The 24,465-nt window shown below is 37.4% G+C and overlaps 1 protein-coding gene across 3 annotated transcripts; it reads left to right on the top strand.

Annotated features, from left to right (window-relative positions):
- FCER1A (Fc epsilon receptor Ia) lies at positions 1-24,169 on the top strand. 3 transcript variants are annotated; one of them, XM_032154043.2, is made up of 7 exons: positions 1-323; positions 6,611-6,648; positions 18,278-18,391; positions 18,829-18,849; positions 19,895-20,149; positions 21,952-22,209; positions 23,715-24,169. In XM_032154043.2, the coding sequence occupies exons 3-7, from the start codon at positions 18,328-18,330 to the stop codon at positions 23,897-23,899; spliced, it is 783 nt and encodes a 260-aa protein (XP_032009934.1). In that variant the 5' UTR covers positions 1-323; positions 6,611-6,648; positions 18,278-18,327; the 3' UTR covers positions 23,900-24,169. The 3 variants fall into 3 exon arrangements, with proteins under 3 accessions (XP_032009934.1, XP_058295825.1, XP_058295826.1); XM_058439842.1 differs by lacking the exons at positions 1-323; positions 6,611-6,648 and having other exon boundaries at positions 18,308-18,391; positions 19,994-20,149; XM_058439843.1 differs by lacking the exons at positions 1-323; positions 6,611-6,648; positions 19,895-20,149 and having other exon boundaries at positions 18,308-18,391.
- Positions 24,170-24,465: the final 296 nt, after the last annotated feature.

Below are 24,465 nucleotides of genomic sequence, written 5' to 3'. Positions count from 1 at the left end.
ATGAAAGGACTGAGTCTACTCACAGAAAGCAGGTGAAAAAACCTTGTGTTCAGGAGGTATTTACAAGGGAAAGCGAAAACACACAAAATGAGAAAAATCCAGTTCTCTCTAATATTAAAGAGAGACTCAAATTTTTGCTATGTTTCTGAGGCTCGGGGCATTGGCTCATTTGGCCTGAGAAGTGGCCCAGGGAAAAAAATACAGTCTCTTAAACTGCAGATTTCAAGAGCGGTGTATATTTATTTTCCCCAAGGAGAAGAGAATCCCTCTGCCCCAAGTCTCCTGAGATCATCCTTTTGAGAATTCCTCCATGCTACTAAGAGGTAAGGAAGGTAGAACCTGAAGGCTGGTCTCAAGGGTTTCATTAGAAATGTGGGTCGCTGATGAAGGAGATGTTTTCTTTTTTTTTATTATTATTATTATTATACTTTAGGTTTTAGGGTACATGTGCACAATGTGCAGGTTTGTTACATATGTATCCATGTGCCATGTTGATTTCCTGCACCCATTAGCTCGTCATTTAGCATTAGGTATATCTCCTAATGCTGTCCCCGCCCCCCCCACCCCCCACCCCACAACAGTACCCGGAATGTGACGTTCCCCTTCCTGTGTCCATGAGTTCTCATTGTTCAATTCCCACCTATGAGTGAGAACATGCGGTGTTTGGTTTTTTGTCCTTGCGATAGTTTACTGAGAATGATGTTTTCCAGTTTCATCCATGTCCCTACAAAGGACACGAACTCATCATTTTTTATGGCTGCATAGTATTCCAGGATTAAGAAAATGTGGCACATATACACCATGGAATACTATGCAGCAATAAAAAAGGAGATGTTTTCATTTGCCTACTGACTGTTGGGGATTGTTGGAGTGTAGAAACTAATACTGCACTGAGTTTTAATAAAGTAAACCACGTGAATACTGGGTAAGCGTACAAAGGCAGGACCTTAAATTTCAGTTTCTCAGTATTGGAGAGCAGCTAGCTTCCTGAAACTTATTTATATAAATAATATCAGGGTAATCAAAAGGTTATAGAGGCTGGGACATCTGTCGTCCCACTTCAGCCTACAGCAAATTTCCTTGAGTCTCACTGACATACATCTCAGCCCTACTTTTCCATTTAGGGATATCCATCACCCACATCACACTGGGAAAGGGGAGAAGACCCTGTCAGAGCCCTTCCTTGTGCTCCCTTTGGTTCATTCACTGATCCTGCTGGAGGGGGAATGAAACAGCCATGAACTTCCAGTAAGTTTTATTTCTGTCTCAGCACATCCTTCTCCATTCATATAGTCTCTGCACCCATGGGAGATGTTTGAGTAACATTTCAGCCACTCTGTAAAAGGGGACAAGGCCACAAGGGCCTTCAACCCAAACTAAGAATTTTTAAATTCTGAATTGGCCCTGTTTTCTCTCTGATTACAAACATAATGCTTGTTCATTATAGAAAAAACAGAGAAGGAAAAATAATGTAACGTAAATCACTTGCGATTTCCAATTTAGAAATCAACATCATTAACATTTTGATGAATAGGTTTCTAATCTTTTATGCATCCATATGTGTGCACCTGTGTATACACACACGTATTTATGTTTATGGTAAAAATAGGATGATTATTACTTTTGTAGCCTTTCTTCTTTTTAATAATGTGAAATCATGCTATACAAACTTCCTTATATCCAGTTTATTTTTTCTCTTAGCAATGCATTTTGAAACTTTCCCATATCAATGAACATTTTCCTACATTAGAATTTTTAAACAGTTGCCTTGCCTTTTATTACAGGAATGCTCTTTATAATAATATGGTTTGTTTGAATTGAGATTCAGGTGAGCACTGCTTATTGCATTTGATTGTAACTCGTTAAAGCTTTTTTGAGTCTAGACTAGGGTTTCTCAACAGTGGCGCTATTGACACTTTGAACCTGCTAATTTTTGTCGTGTGTGTACGTGTGTGGGTGTGGGGTGAGTTAGGAGGGGAGATGGTCTTCTGTGTTGCAAGATGTTTAGCAGGATCACTGGCCTCTACCCACCCAGAGGACAGATGCCAGTAGCATCCTTCTCTCTTTTCCCACTGTATTGGAGAAAATAAAAAATGTCTCTAAACATTACCAAATATTGCCTGGAGGGCAAGGGTATTTCAACATCCCATTGCCCCCATATTTTAAAAAGTTGCATTTACACATTAAAAAGCCAGGTCAAAATCTTACTTTCTAGATGGCATTTACTCATAGTATCATTAAATTTGTTATAACTTCTGTACTTTTTATAAATTGGAAATTAGTTTTAAAGGCTCAATTAGATTCAGGTTCAACTTATTAAGTTATATTAGATATATTAAACTGGATATACTATAACCTGTAACATAGTATATTAAACTATGGACTATATTAAACTATATGTAAAAACACACATAAAATTTGGCATATATATCAGTTTAATATATATATAAATTATAAATTTGATAATCAAGTAAAGTTGTCTGATTTAACAAAAATACAGGACATCCAGCTAAATTTTAATTTTAAATAAATAGCATAATTTTTAGGAGAAACATATTACAAATATTGCATGGAATATACAAAATAGACAAATTATTTATTGTTTTTTGAAATTCAAATTTAGTGCAGCATTCTGTATTTTATCTGGGAACTCTAATCAGGAGACACATACTGTTTTGTTGTCTTACTCTAAGCAAAGCTGATTTCAAAATACTACATTGTACCTCATAAATACAAACAATTATTATTTGTCAATTAAAAAATAAAATTTAGTCCAGGCACGGTGGCTCATGTCTGTAATCCCAGCACTTTGGGAGGCCAAGGTAGCCGGATCACTTGAGATCGGGAGTGCAAGACCAGCCTGGCCAAACCAACATGGTGAAACACAATCGCTACCAAAAATACAAAAAATAGCAGGACGTGGTGGTGTGCCCCTGTAATTCCAGCTACTCAGGAGACTGAGGCAGGAGAATTGCTTGAACCCGGGAGGCAGAGGTTGCAGTGACCTGAGATCATGCCACTGCACTCCAGCCTGGGCGATAGAGTGAGATCCTGCCACCAAAATAAATAAATAAATAAATAAATACATGAATAAATAAATATAATTTAAATGCATGCACAAAAGCTAATTGATCAATATTTCAGGTGGCAACAGCTTGCTCCTCCATTCAAATGGATCCCATCAACCTTTATCATTTAATTTATTGATAACTTTTGTCTAAATCATTTTTTTCTTTTTGAGACGGAGTCTCTCTCTGTCGTCCAGGCTGGAGTGCAGTGGCGCAGTCTCGGCTCACTGCAAGCTCCGCCTCCCGGGTTCATGCCATTCTCCTGCCTCAGCCTCCCGAGTAGCTGGGACTACAGGCGCCCGCCACCACGCCTGGCTAATTTTTTGTATTTTTAGTAGAGACGGGGTTTCACCATGTTAACCAGGATGGTCTCGAAATCCTGACCTCGTGATCCGCCCGCCTTGGCCTCCCAAAGTGCTGGGATTACAGGCGTGAGCCATCGTGCCCGGCCTAAATCATTTTTTAAAATTATGAGTTGCAAAACAGTGCTTTCTTAATCCTGCCATTTCTTTTACATTTAGTCAATGGAATTATTTTATATAGAAGAAGTTTCTTTCACCAGTTAGCTTGGGGTGCAAGCTAAAAATGAGTAAAATTGGAATTTAAACCTCTATCTTCTAATTCTGATCTAGTGTGTATTCTCTTACATCCAGTGAAAGAAACTATTCTGACTACAAATAGTCATAATCCAGCAAGCCTATGTCCTATAATTAGCAGATATATGAGATGTCAGGAATATATTATAGGGAAAGGAGGCAGTACCTGCAAAATGAATCAAGTTTATAAGTGATTTCCTAAGTAAAAAAGATTAATTCTCTAGAAATAAAGGGTAAACGATGGTGCCCAAAAGAGAAAAGAATGATGCACAATTGAAAAATCTAGGGCATTTTTTCATTTCCCTCCATGCTGGCCACAAATTCTGAATAACACATTTCATAATAACCCATGCTTCCAACTACATAGCCATGGATGTGCCGTGTAAAACCAAATTGCTTGTGGCTTCTGAGAGGACAAGAGTTTTGGTTCACAAACACACTGTAAAAGGCAGGGCAAAGAAGACTCTCTTTTCTTTAGCCATGTGACTAAGGTGGCACAAAGAATTTCAGCTTCGTTTTTACTCATTGACTTTATTATGCTGTATTTCTAGTTAATTAAATTTACAGTCAAATATTCTGTGGTTAGAATTGTAGAAAGAGTATTAGAAGTCCATCTCTTCCCCATACTTTACATATTCTCGAGAGGACTGGCAGGCCATCGGTGATAAAAGAAAATATTCTGTGATACTAATTACCATAGAAATTAACTAAAGAGTATGTCCTGGATGCTGGTTTTCCTAAGTACAGATGCAAAGACAAGATTGGTGGTTTCCACAAAGGATGAACAATTGGAGATAAAGAGTTGTCCAGCATTCTCTAGTGCTCTTTTAGAAATACATATATATAAATATGTATATGTAGATAAACATATTTATAGATGTCTATATATGCATAGTTATATATATTATTTCATATATTATATATAAATCTATAATATATATGTATATAGGCATATTTATATATGTATGTATATTTATATATAAATATATAATTATATATTATATATGTGTGTTACATATGTGTATGTGTGCAAATAGATAGATAAAGACTTGCCTCTGAGGAAGGAAAGGATGATTTATTAGGTTTTAACATCTTGATATAATAATCAATGAGTTAATTGCTCATTTGCCTCTCTAATAAATACATATTAAAAATCTAAGCATGCTCTCTGCTGTGCTAAGTATCAGATAAAGAGCAACGAACTAAACTAATGTAGTCACTGACTTCAATGAGGATGTGATAAGGAGCTAGACCAGGAAAGATGCAATTTTCATATATTGTGATACATGCTATGATAAGGTAAGAATGGAGTAATATGGGAACAATAAGTAATATCCTGGCATGCATTTTAATATATGAATTGCTTACATTCACCAGAAAGCGAAAACCATATGGAAATGACTGGTACATTTACTGTTAAAAATGAATACATTCACATTCTGAGTTATTTTGCAAGTTTGAGTAATGTCTCAGAGACTGTTCAGCTCCAGTGAGTTTACCATTGAGATCTAGGGCTTGCATGGTAGAGACAAAGACCCTGGATCATGGGGGCTACACCAAGATTTTTCTAATTACCAAATTCATCGGACTGTTCTTGGTTCTTTCCCTACTTCATAACTGAAACATTTAACACTATTAATCACTCTCCCTCTTGAAATGCTCTTCTGCCTTGGTTTTGTGACACCACTATCTCCTGGTGTTTCTATTAGAGTTTACTAGATGTGGTCATTTCACATGTAGTGTGCATCTGTCAGTCTGCGCTGCAGAGGAGATGGTGAATGTCATTTACTCTGGTAATTCAGTTAACCTGGGTTGTCAACAGAGCTCTACTGCACTCTTATCATTTCAGTATGTGATTAACCTAAATATTTTAACCATCCACTCACTCTATCTCATCATTATAATTTAATTCTCTCTGTGTTACTACCTGGTATAGTTTGTTCAATAATTTGTTCACTTTTTAATTGACTTTCTCCCCATGATGGACTATAATAATCCTTGAAGGCACCTGTTCTCTCATCCTTTCCTCAGTCCTGTATTTTCAACTAAAGCAGCAACAGAAACAACAACAGGAGCCTTATAATTTAGTACTGAATTTTCCACTAATTAATTGCTTAGATATATAATTCCCACAAAACATTCTGAGGGGTTCGGGCTTCTCAATCCCTAAAATGAAGAAATTTAAATTGATTATGTCTATGGTCCTTTCCTTTTTAACATTTTTCCTATACTTTAAGACTTATGATAAAAACTGATTAGGAAACTGGAAATAACATGTCTTCCCTAAGTCACTTCTAACAAATATCCCATGGTTATTGTCAGTCCTGCCATCTTTCCACTATTCTGCTTCCAACTCCTTTCTTTCTTTGACTTCCACTTTCAAATCTATCACCACCTCCTGCTGCTCTTTCTTTTCTGCCAGCTCAGAGTCAGAGGCACAGAAGGCAAGGTTACTACAGATCTTGAACTGTCAACCTGGCAGGCCAGATAGGAGAATGAAGGACTCATCAACTAGCCAGTAGCAGTCACTGCTCTTTAGAAGCCACCTTAGGACCAAATTGTTCAAGTAACTGAACTGTTATCTTCCTGAACTCCTACAGTTCTAATTGCCAGAAAACATCTAGATGTTGGGCCTGCAGAGGACCTTAGCACACTTGTAGTACAGTCTTTCCATTTCATACACACAACTGTGTTGAAAGAAGTCTCAACTTGTGAGGTGTAAACATGAAATCATCAATTTTTGAAATTACTACTACTGCTGTGGACCCATTCTTCATGGATAGGAGGCTCCCTTGATGACTTCTTAGACTAATTCCATAATCTTTTAATCACTTTTTGCTACTAAAACAGTCTCATTGGAGTTATTAGACACAATCAAATCTAATTGATTTTGATTTTATAAAATTAATCAATTTAATTTTATCTTCTATTCAAAATTATTTTCAGTCTCCAGCATCCTCCACCTGTCTACCACCGAGCATGGGGTAAGTTTATGGCTCCAGTGGCTTATGTGTTGGGAGGTAAAGGGTGATGGCCACACTACTCACATCCCTCCCTCTTCCCGATATCAACCCCTTCCTTGAGAGTAAGAAGAAGAAAGCAACTCTCCATGCTGTATTAGTTGCCTGCTCCTTGTTTTGTTTTAACTGCTATTCCTGTGTGAACACTACCTCATAAGTGGAGGTCAGATTGTGATAGTGTAAACTTTTTGCTAGTTGTCACCATTTCTCTAGCATTATTAATTGTTCTTTCTCATTTGCAGTGATTCAAATATAGGTGCTCTCATGGGAATACCTTTGTAGGTTCTCCAGAAGAACCTATGTCCTATGCATCTGCACAGCAAAAAGAATGACCTATTCACTTATGGTTCAATCAATTCTACTTTCCTCTGCTATCATTGCAGGCCGCCCACTCCAGAGCCTCTTGTTATTAGAGTTCCCCTCACCCAGAGTGTCCCCTTTGAGGGAGAGGGACAATATGGCTTAAGTTCTTGTCACTTTCCTTTATGCCCACCTAACTCAGGGGTACTTAAGTAGGTGCCACACAATGGAGGCTAACTCCTGGCACCCTCTCTCTCAGGTCCATTACTTCTAACCTTCCTTTTCCTGCAAACCCTAGCAGTGTCAGATTATCCATCAGTATCTTGCCTCATAAAGTTTAAGTCAAAAAATGACTACAAACTCTCAGCTTATTGGAGGGAATAATTAAGTTATCCCAAATGTTGTGGCCAAAGTGCTGGAGCACCTTGTTGCATGCCTTTCTTCCTCATGTTTAAGATCCCTACCATTCAGACCTCTAAGCTTCAAATCCTGGCTTTGCCATTCACTAGTTGTATAATCTAAACCTCTCTACCTCATTAAAAACAAGGATGCTGATAGTACCTATTTCATAGGATTCCTGCGAGTATTAAGTAGGATAAAGCACAATGCATGAATACAGTCAGTGTTCAAAAAATATTAACAGTTACCTGTTCTTATTTTTTATTAGAACACATCCTAGTTTCTCCATTATTCTTCCTGCTTATGGAAATCAAGTTTTCAATAAAGTCATTGTGGTTTGGAGGAACTCCCTTTTTCTGCATTTTTGTATTCTATACAGTATTCCATATATTGCTATGCACATGGCAACTGCTTAACAAATCAAGAAATACATTGTAGTTTCTCTGATTAATGCATTTTTCTGAAATGCAAATTAGCCTATATGCTATTGGCAAGCCAAGGAATAATGTCAATATAACATTGAAGTTGGTTGAAACAAGATTTTTTCTAGCAAGTTAATATTTTGAACCACCAAAGAACAGCTAACACAAATCTTACTAGCACAGTGGAACATGGCAAGGAATAGAATATTCTGCACAGTAACTATTCACTTCAAGGTTTTCTCTTGGCTTAGTTTTACCACAAGTGTATCTTGAGCATGTTTATTCTCTGGTTTTCCCCTGCTTTTGTGTATTTTCTCTTTGTCATCTTCTTCCACCAACTTTTGAAAATGATCAAGTCCTAGATTTACTGTTAATTTTATTTATTACAAATTTAACATATCTTTTTAACTGCATAGTTCATTTGGTAGAAATACTAATGTTTATGTTAGTGCTCTGATTATAGGTTTTGCATGATCTGTAACAGTCTTTTTTTCTCTCAAAGACTTGTTAGTTTTAGTTATTTTTGCAGAATGCAAAACAATTTAAAAAATAAATGTGTGTTACATGTTATGGCAGAAACACCTGTGTTATGTTCAAGAAAGATTTAAATGGAATGAGTGAAAGCCACTTCTCTCTTCTTGATTATGCAAGGGCTTAACTTCTTCAATTATTTAACTTGTGCTTCCCTTATTCCCTCTCTGCTTACTGAATTACTTCTGTTAGCTAACAAATACAATCCAGCATCTTTTATAAAACAAGAATCCTCCCTTAACCCCACATCTTCCTATACCACCATCCCACAGCAAAACTTCTCAGAACATTGTCCGCACATGTTGCCTATACTTCCTCAATTCCTATTCACTTTTTTAGCCCGCTTCAGTTTGGTTTTTACACATATTATTCCACTGAAATTGCCATTGTTAAAGTCCCCAAAACTTCCATATTGCTAGATTCAGAGGATAATTGTATTCTCCATTTTACTTCACCTCTCAACAAGATTCAATGTAATTAACCATTTCCTCTAGAATTATACTCTCTTCTTGGCTTTAGTGACATAATTCCCTGAGAGTTTTCTTACCTTACCAGTTGTTTTCTCTAGTCTCTGTTCTGGGTCTTCTGATACTCATCTTCAAGATATTGAAATTTCGTGGAGTTCTGCTCTGAGACTTTTCTCTGTTGCTTAATTTCTTTTTCTCTCTTTTCAGCTGACCTCATCTTACTCAGTGGCTTTAAACTATGCCGGTGATTCTCTACTTTCTCTACTTTATAGCTCTAATATAGACATTTCTATTGGTCTCCCAACATTTTTTTTGTAACTGCCTATTTAGCACAAACTCTTAGATACAATAAAGATGCTTCAAACTAAAACACTTCCCAACCGGAACACTTGGTTGATTTCTCCCCCAATTCTAGTACTTCCCTTAAATCTAGTACCTCCTCAGTCTTCACCATGTAATTACTGTCTACCCAGTTATTACAGCCAGAAATTTAAGAATCATATTTTATACTTTCTGTGCCCTCCAATCTGTCAGTAAGTCCCATTAATATCACCCCAATATATACCTCGAACCCATCAACTTTTCTTTATCTATACTACCACTTCTCTAGACCATCTATCATCATATTTTGACTCTTAACCATTTCCTGATGTCTGCTCAAAAAACCTACAGATTACATGACAACATACCTATCTATATATAGATAGATTGGTAGACATTGAAAGAATGTGTGTGTATACACATATACTATACATATACATGTCCATGGTTTGAGTGTTTATCCCCTCCAAACTTCGTGTTGAAACTTAATTTCCAATATGGCAGTATTGAGAAGGAGGACCTGTAAGAGGTAATTGGTTCATAAAGATTCTGCCCTCATGAATGGATTAACCTAATTATGAATTAATAGATTAATTGAATAATGGGTTATCATGGGAGTGAGACTGGTGGCTCTAAAAGAAGAGGAAGAGAGACTAGAGCTTACATGCTCAGGCCCCCCCTTGCCATGTGATGCCCTGTGCCACCTCGGGACTCTGCAGAGAGTCCCCCCTAATAAAGAATGTCCTCACCACATAGACCCCTTGACCTTGAACTTCACAGCCTCCAGAACTTTAAGAAATAAATTTATTTTCTTTATAAATTTCAGTCTCAGGTATTCAGTTATAACCACAGAAAATAGACTAAGACATACATGAAGAGCCATCAAACTGTATTAAGCAGGGGAATATATATATATATTCATACACACTGTGTGTGTGTGTGTGTGTGTGTGTGCATTCTTTTGCTTCACACAGTACGGTGGCTCTTTCTTAGCTTTCAAATAAAATCCCAACACTGTTTCATGCTCTGCCAGGCCCTCATGATCTGGCCCCTATGTGTATCTCCAATCTCGTTTTATGCCATTGGCCTTCTACTCGCTATGCTTCAGCCCTAATGTCCTTCTCTTAATTTCTACAATTCTCCAAAGTCTTTCTTTTTATGGGGACTTTCAACTTCCCACTGCTTGAAAATTCTTGTTCCAGCCTTTGCCTTGTTTCATCCTTTTTCTTGTTTCATCCTATCTCATACTTTAAGCCTCTACTTAAAAGTCATTTTCATCAAATGGCCTTTCTTAACCCTATTTAAAACAGATTGCCCTTGCCCTTGTACGTCTATGGAGCAACATTATTTACTTTTTACAAACGTTAGTCACAAGCTGTCACTGTTCTGTTTACTTATTTATTTTCTGTTTTCTCCAATAGAAAGCCTACTCCCCAAGGGAAAAGATCTTGTCTGCTTATTATCTCTCTTGTATCACCAGCAAATGACAGAGTGCTTGGAATATAAATACTTGTTGAACAGAAAAATGAAAATATATGATGAAGAATGTTCCTATGCTGAAACTAAATTTTTGTGTTAGGTTTAGTGACAGAAAGATCAAGTAACAGGTCTGTATCTATATTTAAGCCATTTCTTTATTTGTCCATAATAATTCAAGCTCAGAGATTGCCTGTTTGGAAAAGTATGCTATAAAAACACTATTAATAAACTTCAAGACATAGTTTGCTCATTCTAAAAAATTAGAAAATATAATTAGCCAAAATTCTACCAGCAAACTATGCTCAAATGCTAACTTTAATGAGATAGCCCTTGATAATTCTGAAGTTATCTTTTTTCTCTTAAAGATAAATTGGCATCATGAGATTATTGAAATATATGATTGATTGGTATAAATTCTATTTAGGAATTGAGAATATAAAAAATTATTTATTTTACATTATCTACTATAGACTTCTAATTAACTGTTATCCCTTGGGTCATGCAGAGAAGATTTTCTTCATATATCTTTCTGCCATGTGACTGTGCTATTACCTATGATAAAGAGGGTTGTTCTGTGTTTGGCAGCCTATTCTAGGGTGGGCCTTGTTTCAGTTCCTTCTTTTGTCCACCTGTCTCTATTTGAACAACATAAAACCCTCATTCATAGGTGCAGCATGACTTAATTTGTCAGTCACTAGATGCAGTTGTAAATTGCAAACAAAAAATGGAAATGTAGATGTTTAAATAAAGATGCAATTTTTGGTTATGAAATGGTCATCTGAATGATCCATATTTATATTCATTTATTTATCATCAATGAAACATGTACAAATTTTCTAATTAAAAAACTTACAAATTCCTAATTATAATAAACACTTTTCTATGGGAATGGCCACCAAAATGTCCCAAATTTTATGTCACTGCATCTATTTCTAATATTCAGTCTAATATTCTAATCACAGACACTCAATATTCATTTGTTTTCTTGAACCTGTATGATAATCTGCAAGTGTTTCCTGTTTTGGAAGAGACAAAGGAAAAACTGTGATGAATATCACTGGAAACTGCGCATCAGGGCCCCTATTCTATGTTTCTCTGGCCCTTTTTCCTTCATCAGAATTTAGCAGTGGTTTTCAATCCTATCAGATCACATTTGATAGCATGCATTTATTCCTGTGTTTGTAAGGCATAAACCTGTAACCATACTACAAACAGTGAGAATATTGCTGTGAAATTGCATACTCTATGCACCCCCAACAATCAATAATAGAAAATAAATGGTGATCAATGATGCTAGAGAAAAGAATAAATTATATTTCTAGTTTGTCTATAAAAATGATATTACAATATCTCTGTCTGAGGAAGAGGAGATCAAATAGCATGTAACAACAATATTTTGAAAAAGAAGAGGATAGTGGAATATCTGTTTACTTTTTGATGAATTTTGCAATGTTTATGTCATTTGTCAGCTGGTATATTTTTAACCTTTTGTGATTAATTTTCTTGTCCTAAATAGTAATTCTAATATCTAATATTGTATTCAAAAATTTCTACTGGATTTTTTAAGGAGGCCCCCTTAAACTGTTTAAGTTTCAGGGCCTCAAACTAGATCTACCTCTGCTACCTACACACACATATATTTTTTAAATCAGTAAAATTCCCAGTTTTAATATAAAGAAGAAATAAAGTGAAATAACATTATAATAAGAAAATATGTCCTTCATGAATATGAGTGCTACAAAAACAGACTGATATGAGAATAAGGTATTGGTGACACAAATATCATGAACAGGGTAGCTACAGGTGATCTGATTTTCTGAAACAGTGAAAAATTCAAGGATGTTTTTCCAGTAAAATCCAAGAATAATCTTTCCTCAATATACATGGTAGTTTCTTTTCTGTAAAATACAGTATATATATATGACAAGTGCAAAAGACACTTTTGTGTTTATTTTTCACAGTCGTGTTTAAGGCTCAGATAATTATAAAATATCTGGCTGCACATTGAAAAGATGTGCAGAATCAGGCCAATTATTTAGTATGCAAGGCTGCCTTCAGTATTGCGGGGCATTTGTTTGCCTGCTAATGCTACAAATGTCTCCTGTATACTCATCATTGAAACAAGCAACCCTCAATACACACACATACATTCTCATGCATAAACTTACATTTCGTAAAGGCCTTTTGTAGGTGGTAACACAGAGTATGATGAGAAAGGTTCAGAATGCCTCCTGCCCCTCCCACTTTTCCCATCCTTACTCATACCCTCTTTCACCCACTAGAAACACACAGGTCACAGAACTGTTTAGCCAGAGTCCTGAAAAATTAGGTCTTCAAAAGTTGCCTATTAAAATGCAAATGTCCTGGTCTGGGCTAAGATCTCTCATCCTTATCTGTTAACAGCATAAAAGGATTCCTTTAAGAGATTTCTGTTTCCATTTTGAAACTGTCTAATTCTGTAAGGAAGCATAAAATAAACCTGGCCTACGCTACATTTGACTTGAGGGCTGACTCTGCACAATGGAGATTTCTCTGTCTAGTACCACATCTGAAAATGATCTTCAAACTTCCTAACTCCACTTCTGCAGGTATGCGTGTGTTGGAGGTGTGGGTGTGGTTATGTGTGTGATGATGTCTGTCTCATTGACATGACTACTGCTGGGTGATCCTGGCTGCATCCTTTGAGAACAAGGTTTTGCCTTCCGGACCCACCAGTGGCCTTCCAGGTTCTTCATCCTAAGGACAGAACAGGAGGATGGGAAAGGAGGCTCTCTCTCTGCTGCTCTCAAGTCTAACCAAAGGCTTCTTGCAAAATAATTATAATATTCATGAAAACTAATATATGCTCTGTGCTAACCACCTCACCACATTAACTCATTTTATGCTGGCAACCACCCTTAAGGTAGGTACTATTACTATCTCCATTTTACTGGTGAGAAGGCTGAGGCAAGGAGAGTTTGAGTGGTCACAGCCGAGACTCAAACTTGAGAGCTTGTTCCTAGCCTGAACTCTTAATTAATCTTGCACTTAATTTCTTTAAATTATCTATGGCTAAATTTTTATTTTTATTCTTTTAATTTTTAAAAATTTAGTGTAATATTCTGGTATTTTTTGTTAATGGGTATGGTGGCACATCCCCGTAATCCCAGCTTCTTGGGAGGCTGAGGTGGGAGGATCACTTGAGCCTGGCAGTCCGAGACTAGCTTGGGCAGCATAGTAAAACCCAGTCTCAAAATAAATTTTTTTTAAAGAAGGAAAACTTTTTTATACTACAACTTTCCTTAAGGATCTTCCTCAGTAGGCTTATAATATTGTTCTCCCCATTATGAAGAAAATGTCAGCTCACTTAACATGTGTATCTGTTGGAAGACATGAAGGTAAGTTTGAAGCCCTTTGGGCTTCTTGGCTGGACTATACTATTTATAAGGCAGAGGTCATGATCAATTTGTTTGAGTGCACCTTATGGTTTAGATTGTACCCTTAACTACAAGACACCACAAAGATGCTTCATTGGCAAAGTGTGAGTGGCTGATTACATATCTTGAAGACAGGTAGCTTGATATCTAGATACCCACACCCATGCACTATAAAAGAGTGTAGATTATGCTCAGTGATATGCCTTGGATGTTTTGTCCCCTCCAAATCTCATGTTGAAATGTGGTCCCCAATGTTGGAGGTGGGGCCTAGTTGGAAGTGTTTGGGTCATGGAAGCAGATCTCTTATGAATGGCTTGGTGCCTTCCCCATGGTAATGAGTTCACATGAGAGCTGGTTGTTTAAAGGAAACTAGAACCTCCCTTTTCACTCTCTTCTTTAGTAGTCCTGGGAGTTTCCATTTATTTCCTTTGGATTTATTACTTTTAGACCCATTCAGGTCAAGACAAGAAGTAAAAAATATTAAAGCCACTGACTTTCTTGTGAAAATCTAACAGGCAGTCAGCATCTGCTATTGATGTTCTTTCTTGAGCAGAAACTCATGTTTAGGGTAGCAAAAGAAAGTAAATGCAGCTGATATCCTCCTGGCCCTAATAACATGGAGGAAAAAGGAAAGAATCCCTCTCTCCTTTCTTCTTTTTAGGCATGTCTATGAAATATACATAGCTAACATGCCAACAGTACCAACATTGTGTGGCTGTGAGTTGAGATGTCATGGCCTGAATCAAGAAAGGGAACTTATAGAACAGAAAGTTGGTTTAGATCAGTGATTTCCTATTTGTGGGTTATGGAACCTGGGAATCCAAGGAATTTCTGCATGAGGACTATGAATCCATGTGCACTTAATCACAAAGTGTAGACTCAATGAATAAAGATATCTTTATCTATCTATCTGTCTATCTATCTATCAATCAATCATCTATCTGGTCATGAGCATGGGCTCTTAAGACATATTGCCAGGTTCAAGTTCTAATTCCTTTACATAGCAACTGTGTGCCCTGGGACAAGTTACTTAACCTCTTCATGCTTTGATTTGCTTATTCTTAACTACATAGAGTTGGTAGTGGGAGGAAAATAGATAAGACATGTTTCATAGTTAGCCTTGTATTTGATCCTCAGGGAGAGATCAACATTTATTAGGTACATAAATATCATGAGCAGACAGGCATTTTGCAATTTCATCATTTCATATTCAATTTTATACAGACCTCACCTCGTTTTAGAGAACTTTGAGAGTGAGAAAGAAGCCAGCAGATTGATTTGGTTTTTCTGCTTCCCAATTTTGGAGAAGGACACAAAGGCTAACACACTGTATAGGCTGAGCCTTGATCCTCCCTCTGCCAGGCATGTCCCAAAACACAAAACTTCCTGCCAAAAGCCTCTCACGCTGGATCCAGTTGCAGGGGCACCTCACAGTCCTCAGGCCCTGCAGCTCATGTACAGCCATTTGTTTCATTTTTCCACTGCTGCAAAATGAAATATAGATTAAGGCTCCCAACATCAAATAACAGGTCCAAGTTTGGGCATAGCGATACTCTTTATGTATTGAGCATGCCTGTACCCAGAATCAGAAGCAAGAACTGAAATTTAGACACACCCTATTGATTTCAGTGAACACGTGTTCCTGATGTGGACAGGCTGGGTATGAGAAATTAGTGGCAACACACTCCACTCAGATAATGGATATGAAACTTGAAGGACATTTTTTTATATATAAGATAAAAAACCTGTGGAATTCAACTGTGTATCAACCTGTTCTTCCAGGGAGGAATAGAGCTCTTGTTTAATCTTAGTGTTAATGTGTTCCTTCTGCGTTCTTGTTCTGTTCTTTTGGGTACCTGTAGTTATATGCTATGGAAATTAGGGTATGGCTTTTTCTTTCCAGTGCTGTTTATGGTTTGCTTTTTTGGGGTGGGGGCTGGGCTGGAAAGATGGGTAGTTTGGTTTGCTTTTTAGGCTTTAATGAGCTGCTTTTATTGGACTGCTACATTTTTGCTGTTACTGCTACCAAAGCACTTCCTTTATTTCAATACCGGACACTTAAGCAAAAGCTTTAGAATGATAAAGCCAAAGTTTCAGAAAGCTTTAGAAATGAAAGTGGCCTCTCTAACTCCAAAGCTTATACTCTCCGAACTAGGAATAGTACCTCTCGATGAGCCCTGCTCCATCTCCCATCTAAGTAGGAGCTATTTAGACAACGACTTCAGAGGAAGCCTTTAAATAGACTATTTGAGTCATGGTAAAATGACTGTCTCTGAGGGACAATTTGATTATAGGTTCATTGTCCTAGGAAAAGGGAACCCAAATTTCCCCTGGCAAAGTCTCAACAAAGTGGTAAAGTAGAATCTTTCCCCCTCTCTTCCAGGGCTTAGGGCTTCAAATAGTGCCCTCTGACAGCATCTTAAAAACTACATCTTCCCTATTTCCTCCTCTTTCTTTTCTCCAATCCTATCCAACAACTTTCTGCATTCCGTTCTTTCCTTACTATGCTCTCTTCTTCGTGACCATGGAGAGGATTGAGATGGTGTAGATATATTAAACTAGCATAAGATGCTGTTTATCAAATTAAACATACTATGTAGGTTGACAATAACTTTAATCCAGTCAAAATTCATATTTCTCCTATAAGTCTTTAATAAATAATGGTAATAAAGAAGGCAAAAAATGTATTTATTGACCATCTTTTACATGCCAGATGCTGTGCAATGCATTTTACTTCTTTTTCATCTTATTAAATCTCATAATATAACCATGACCTGGATACCATTATTGTCCCTATTTTACAGGTAACCTTCAATCACAGAAAGATTAGGAACATTTGAATTCAGAGCTTTAAACACAAACAAACTTGTACTTTTCAAAATAACTTGCTGTTCCCTTTAAGGTCTGTTACTAAAACATAGCATGTCCTGGGCTCAGTACCTAATCTTTCTTATCTGAAACTTAAATTCCTATTTATTAACCTTTTTAGCCCTATATTTTCTAATTCCATAGAAAGCTAAAGGTTTTGGTTAGATCTTCATGTGGAATGACTGGTTTCATTCAATAGACTTAATTCAGCAGTCTGTGGGGAAGAGCGAGGTATGATAGAATAGTTCCTCAAGTGCTTCAGATGTGAAGTGGGTTTAAGTATATTGTCCCTGTCTTCTTCAGAGTTTTGGTACAGATAAAATAGAACACTCATGTAAAAGCAATCTTCGCAAATGACAAGCCACTATAGACATTAATAGAGTTTTCATTTCCAGTATTATCATTAATATCAGATCCTGGAAGAAGGTTGGCCTTGACCTAGAGACAAAAAACAGAAGAATTAGTAAAGGAATCCTGGGGAAAGGCCCTGTTGTGTATTTAAAGGAGAAAGGGTGATCGTGTTGGGAAATCATAATATTAAAAGTAAACAAAAGCTAGGAAGTAAAATAAAATAAATTATATGGCCTAGATCCCCGTAAGTAATGGTTTAACGTCTGCCTTCCTGGATTCTGAGCCAGATTAGGGCACAGTAGAGAAAAAGGAGTCTCTGAAAATGTTTCCAATTTGGCTGGTCAGACAGCGGATCATCAGTGAATCAGATGAAAATTTGTGGATTTGTGGACTAACTGATCAGCAGGAAATTAAACAAGAAAAGTGTTGGTAGCTCTGGTGAATCCCAAAAGAATTCAGCTGTTGCTAGCCATGCTCCTGAATATGTATAAACAGTACATCATATGACTAAGAGTTTGACTTAGGGGTTAGATTTTATGTGTTTGAACCCCAAATTAGTTATTTAATAGTTGGCACCCCAAGACAAGTTACTTAACCTCACTAAGATTCAGTTTTCCTATTTATAAAATGTAGATAGTGATGATATGTACTTTATAGGATGATTGTGAAAAATAAATGAAATATCAGATTTATTTAGGATAACACCTGGCATGTGTTTGGTATTCAGTAATTAGTTGCTGCTGTTTTATTCTGCCCTCCCTTGCATCCCACTTTTCTAAGTTGTAAACTAAATAGCTGTATACTGATTGACAGATTAAGAAAGGCTTGTGATTGTGCTAGACCTATGCTTCTCTCTCACCAGATTCCAGGTGTATATGTGGAGGTGGGATAGGGAGTGGAGTAAGTGGGTAAATATTAAATTGCCCAGTTTGGCACCATCCTGAATATTATCTCTAAAGAAAGAAGCAAAACCAGGCACAGCTGATGGGTTAACCAGATATGATACAGAAAACATTTCCTTCTGCTTTTTGGTTTTAAGCCTATATTTGAAGCCTTAGATCTCTCCAGCACAGTCAGCACCAGGAGCCCATGAAGAAGATGGCTCCTGCCATGGAATCCCCTACTCTACTGTGTGTAGCCTTACTGTTCTTTGGTAAGTAGAGATTCGATTACCCCTCCCAGGGAGGCCCAAATGAATTTGGGGAGCAGCTGGGGTAGGAACCTTTACTGTTTGGGTGATGACTTTTTCTAGGATATGTGCAAACTATTGGGCATTTCCCAGGGACTCTGTAGTGGTGCCAAGCTAGAAAGCAGAGGCAAGTGGGCTGAGCAACACCTAAGGAGGAAGCCAGACTGAAAGCTTGGTTCTTTGCATTTGCTCTGGCATCTTCCAGAGTGCAAATTTCCTACCAAGGAAATGAGGGTAGAGGAGAGAAAGAAGCTCTTTCTTCCCCTGATTCTGATTCCTGAAAAAGATGGTTGGTCCTTAAAATTCCACGGATGCAGATCTTATCCCCACACCCAGATTCTAGTCCTCTGGTGATAAAGAAGACTGCTGGACACTAATGTATCCTCTCTGGACTTTTGCAGCTCCAGATAGCGTGTTAACAGGTGAGTCCTCTGTTCTTGTTCCCTTGGTGTTTCAACATGTCTGGGCATTGCTTTCCTCTCACTATTTTCTTCGTCCCATCATTTCTGCTTTCTAATGAGTATGAGTCTCTTCCTTGGCCAGCCTACTTTCCCTCTCCACCTTGCCTCGTCTTTCTTTTTTTCCCTGATTCATTGCATTCTCTCAAGTCATTCTCTCTTCTGTTTTAGTCAATAACCATGTCTGTTGCACATATACATGTCTCATTCTCTCTCCTAGACACTTTGGTATGATCTCACTCAATAATTACGTTATTATTATTGCCATTTTATAATTGAGGATGCTGAAACTCAGTGATTTTCTGGTGGTTACATGGCTAAGGAACTGGATTTCAACGTAAGTTCCTTGGATCTAAGTCCAGTTCTCTTCTGACTATATCACCCTTTTGTTATCACCATGTATCTACTTCTTTGGTCTCTGTTCAAATTTGTACTACATCCCCTTGTTCCAGGAAGCCATTCAAGACTGACTTTCTAGTGCCTCTCACTACTTTCTGGAACTGACATATGTTTTTCACTCTGTGTATACTTACAATTAAATAGTCATAAATATTCAGAGCTTGGAGAAACCTTATATTTCATCCAGTCCAATAACTTTATCCATCCATAATTCACTCATTCATTCATATAATAAATGTTTAATGTAGCAATGGTTGAACATGGCAGATAGTGTTTCTACCTGAAAAGAGATTGCAGTCCTCATTTAGATACTGAATCGAAATGAACAGAAGTAGAGTGAGTCAGCTCAAATCACATAGTGAATTGGTTTCTTTGTTTTTAAATCTCCTGCATATGTGTCCTGTCTTTCTGCCTGTGTTGGGCACTCCCTGGGGTACTAATACTATTTTCTCCTTCCCTTAGAAATCAAAACAGGGTCTTATCACCAACAGAATAAGGACAGGTTGACCAGATTGTCAGAATATTGCTTCATTTGTACTTTTAAGCCTAGACAGTTTTCAATGACTTTTTTTCTCTCTACATCTCTTTTCATATTTTTATCTTCTTGAAGTCCCTCAGAAACCTATGGTCTCCTTGAACCCTCCATGGAATAGAATATTTAAAGGAGAGAATGTGACTCTTACATGTAATGGGAACAATTTCTTTGAAGTCAGTTCCACGAAATGGTTCCACAATGGCAGCCTTTCAGAAGAGACAAATTCAAGTTTGAATATTGTGAATGCCAGTTTTGAGGACAGTGGAGAATACAAATGTCAGCACCAACAAGTTAAAGAGAGTGAACCTGTGTACCTGGAAGTCTTCAGTGGTAAGTTCCAGGGATATGGAAATACAGATCTCTCATATGAGGGATGGCTCATCTGAAGATGGGAAAAAACAGGTTATTCCAAGGGTTAGGACACCAGGGTGGGATTCAAGGCCTCTCATTTTTAAGACTCCTGCATCGGCTGGGCACCGTGGCTCACGCCTGTAATCCCAGTACTTTGGGAGGCCGAGGCAGGTGGATCACGAGGTCAGGAGACCAACACCATCCGGCTAACATGGTGAAACTCCATCTCTACTTAAAAAAATATATATATATAAAAAATTAGCCAGGCGTGGTGGTGGGCACCTATAGTCCCAGGTACTCGGGAGGTTGAGGCAGGAGAATGGTGTGAACCCAGGAGGTGCAGGTTGCAGTGAGCTGAGATCACGCCACTGCACTCCAGCCTGGGCTACAGAGCAAGACTCTGTCTAAATAAATAAATAAATAATAAAAAGACCCCTGCATCTCTTTTCTTCTACCCCCTTCCCTTTTGATTACTCGCATGCCTTCTTTCAATATTCTAGTCATCTCTCAATATTATTCCTCCACCCTATTTTCCTCTATCTTTTCTGCCTAGATTCAGGTATATATTATGTGATCAAACAACATGACATATATGTGAACATTTCAAAGAGCTGTGTATCTGGAATAGGATCAAAAGGTTTGACTTAAAGTTTTGCTCTGCATAATCCATATGCCATGACCTGAATATTAGGTTGTACTCTTCGTTATGAAACATATCTGGGTACATTTCCTTATGTCCTCTATTGTTACTTAAGAACACATATTTCATGCTTGTTTCATTTTTATCACTCCTACTGCCAACAATTAGCATAGCATGCTTAGGCACATGTGGCTTAATCAGCAAATGTTGAATAAACAAACTAATGATTTTGAATAGTGACCAATAGGTCTCTTTTGTACTCTATATTTTTCTCTTGAGTGAAAAAAAATGTTTCAACCTCCATATGTAAATTCCAAACACAAATTAAAGCAATGTAGAATAGCTTCTTTATTTCCTTGAGTAGGTTCTAGAAAAGTCCTCAAGGATTGGTCCTAAATTAATTATGCTTATTATGCTAGAGATATTTCCTTTCAAAATTCTCCTTTAATTAATGCTTTTTAATTTTTACAAAAGCATTAATGATAGAATGTGATTCTTGTCTTTAACTGACTCAGTGACAAATATTTGTTGAGTACCTACCAACCCCTAAGTACTGCTACAAACTCCTAAATATTGTGTTGGGCATTCAGAATAGAATGTAGAACTAGACAGGGTCCCTGACTTCTTGGAGCATAGAGCTATATGGGAAGAGGACATTAAATAAAGAATTACATAAGTAATTAATTTAAATTATACATGTTTTGAAGAAGTTTTTTTTGACAACTATAATTAACACTAGAACTGGGAAGTTTCTATAAGGTAAGAGAGGATAAAATAGACATTTTCCTAAGCTAAAATTCCCAAGAAAGACTGTTGATTTTCCCTAACTAACTAGAACTAGCAACAGAAGATCTGAAAGGAATTCTGGCTTTCAAGTGTTCCACGTATGGACTCAGCAGGGAGGTCTGAGAGGCTTTGTGGCCCCAGATTGAGTTTTCAGAAGGGGAAAGGATTTATCAATACAGAAGACAGGCTCTAAGCATTATTTTGTGCCCTTTAAAAATCCACTTTATGAGCCAAAAAGTGGGTTAATGATAATTCATAGTTTCTGACACATGCTCTATGCATGGCTCTCTTTTATCTATTCATTCTCTCTCTCTTCATTTATTGTTAAATAAATAACGTAATGAATGTTCTTCAGACTGGCTGCTCCTTCAGGCCTCTGCTGAGGTGGTGATGGAGGGTCAGCCCCTCTTCCTCAGGTGTCATGGTTGGAGGAACTGGGATGTGTACAAGGTGATCTATTACAAGGATGGTGACGCTCTCAAGTACTGGTATGAGAACCACAACATCTCCATTACAAATGCCACAGTTGAAGACAGTGGAACCTACTACTGTACGGGCAAAGTGTGGCAGCTGGACTATGAGTCTGAGCCCCTCAACATTACTGTAATAAAAGGTGAGTTGGTAAAGGAAAGGAAAAGCATCCATAGCAGGGGAAGGAAGAGAGGACATCTGAGCCTGAGCAGTTGCAGCTTGTAGAAGGGGGGCACCTGTGATACACTGGAAAGCCTACTAGCCTTGCAATGAGGAGACCTGGGTGATAGTATATATCTCAATCTCTGTTTCAAAGTCTTGACTTGTTAAATGGTGATAGTAATACCTGCTCACACTATGAAATTTTTATGAAGATTAATGTGGTAATATTTGTGAAATGACTTTGTAAACTGTTAAGCACTACCCAAGCATAACAGATTGTGATTACTATTTTGATCTCAAAGTCATCTATTGCTCCTGGGGAGAACACTTACATTTATCAAATTGAGAAAAAGTTTCAAAGTTGAATGAAAAAATGATGTAAAGAGCTTGAGGAGCCCATTCCAGCTTAGGAGGGCTGGGAAAGGACACCAGCAAGTCAGTAAGCTGTGTGCCTGTGTATTGAGGGAGGAGGGAATGGACTTGATACAGAGAGGGTAGGCAGGTGGACTGCCTCTATGGCCTGTAAGAAAAACTGCTTCCTCCAAACTCTGTATGAGAGAGGGAGCCTGTGAAGTATTCACTTTTGAAGGAGAAAATTAGACTTTTCCTTCACACACTTTGTACATAATAATGTCTAAAAAAGCATGAGGTCAAAATACATAATTAAGTCCTAGCAGTTCTCTGTTAACTAATTTGAGACCAAAGTGCTATGTACTTGTCTCTAGGCTTCCAGTATCTTCATCTGTAAAACAGAATATTTGGTCTAGACTCCATTAGAATCATTTGATAACTTAAAAAATATTGATGCTCATGTCTCATTTCTTGAGATTCTGATTTAATTGGTTTGGAGTGCAGCCTGGGTATATGTATTTTTCACAGGTCTTTCACATAATGGTAATGGGTAGGCAATATTGAGAATCACTTGTCTAGGTGATCTTTAAATGATTTCTGGATGTAATATTCTGAGGCTCTATAATTTGAGAATAATCACAAAAATCAGTACAGTTTATAAACAGACTAACAGAACCACAAAATAATAGAATTGGAAGGCAATTTAACTAGTGCAATTTCTTCATTTTGCCTAACAGACACGTAAGAAATAATAATTGATTAATTGAGTAATAGGCATTGATGACCCCTGTCCTCACTTTGTCTCCTTTCCACCCCTTAATTATATGTGAATTCTGGTCTTGTCATTTCCAAGAAGGGGTTTATCTTTCCTATGATCTTCTCCACTGGGCACGGCACACTGGCTACTGGAGTTATGAGGAAATGCTTAGGACTCCCTGTGGCTCCAGGGAGCACCAACAGAGCAACACAACCTAGTGTTAATCTGAGTGTTTTCTCTATGCTTCTGGATGCCACATCATGCTAAAAATGAAGGACAAAGCTTGGTCTTTCTCTTAAGGAAGATGAACTTCTGAACCTCATTCTTCAGTTCCCAATATGAATTATGTTTCTCATTGCATCTGTGTTCCACTACAGCTCGGCATGAGAAGTACTGGCTACAATTTTTTATCCCATTGTTGGTGGTGATTCTGTTTGCTGTGGACACAGGATTATTTATCTCGACTCAACAGCAGGTCACATTTCTCTTGAAGATTAAGAGAACCAGGAAAGGCTTCAAACTTCTGAACCCACATCCTAAGCCAAACCCCAAAAGCAACTGATATAATTACTCAAGAAATATTTGCAACATTAATTTTTTTCTGGCATCAGCAATTGCTACTCAATTGTCAAACACAGCTTGTAATATACATAGAAGCGTCTGTGCTCAAGGATTTATAGAAATACTTCATTAAACTGAGTGAAACTGGTTAAGTGGCATGTAATAGTAAGTGCTCAATTAACATTGGTTGAATAAATGAGAGAATGAATAGATTCATTTATTAGCATTTGTAAAAGAGACGTTCAATTTCAATAAAATAAATATAAAACCATGTAACAGAATGCTTCTGAGTATTCAAGGCTTGCCAGTTTGTTTGTTTGTTTTCTACTAAAGGCAAGGACCATGAAGTTCTAGATTGGAAATGTCCTCCCTTGACTATTGTAAGTGTGATCTAGGAATGAAAAGACATAGGAGGATGCCAGTGAGGTGGATCATTTTTATGCTTCTTCTTCAGCTTACTATATATGAACTTTCAGATCTTGGCAGAATCAGGGACAGTCTCAAGACATAGGACTCTCAGGATGAAGTACAGTCCAGGATTCCTCTGTGATTGTTTTGCCCCTCCCA

This window comes from Hylobates moloch, unplaced genomic scaffold (genome assembly GCF_009828535.3).
Source record: "Hylobates moloch isolate HMO894 unplaced genomic scaffold, HMol_V3 SCAFFOLD_5, whole genome shotgun sequence".
Classification (NCBI taxonomy): domain Eukaryota; kingdom Metazoa; phylum Chordata; class Mammalia; order Primates; family Hylobatidae; genus Hylobates; species Hylobates moloch.
This window is presented reverse-complemented; position numbering and strand designations above follow the sequence as displayed.

What these genes read in the sequence shown, in the direction of transcription:
- FCER1A (XM_032154043.2), top strand. Translation starts at nt 18,328, where the DNA reads ATGAAGAAGATGGCTCCTGCCATGGAATCCCCTACTCTACTGTGTGTA. An exon ending in TCCAGATAGCGTGTTAACAG is followed by an intron (nt 18,850 to 19,894) that starts GTGAGTCCTCTG and finishes ATCTTCTTGAAG; the next exon opens with TCCCTCAGAAACCTATGGTC. An exon ending in CAACATTACTGTAATAAAAG is followed by an intron (nt 22,210 to 23,714) that starts GTGAGTTGGTAA and finishes GTTCCACTACAG; the next exon opens with CTCGGCATGAGAAGTACTGG.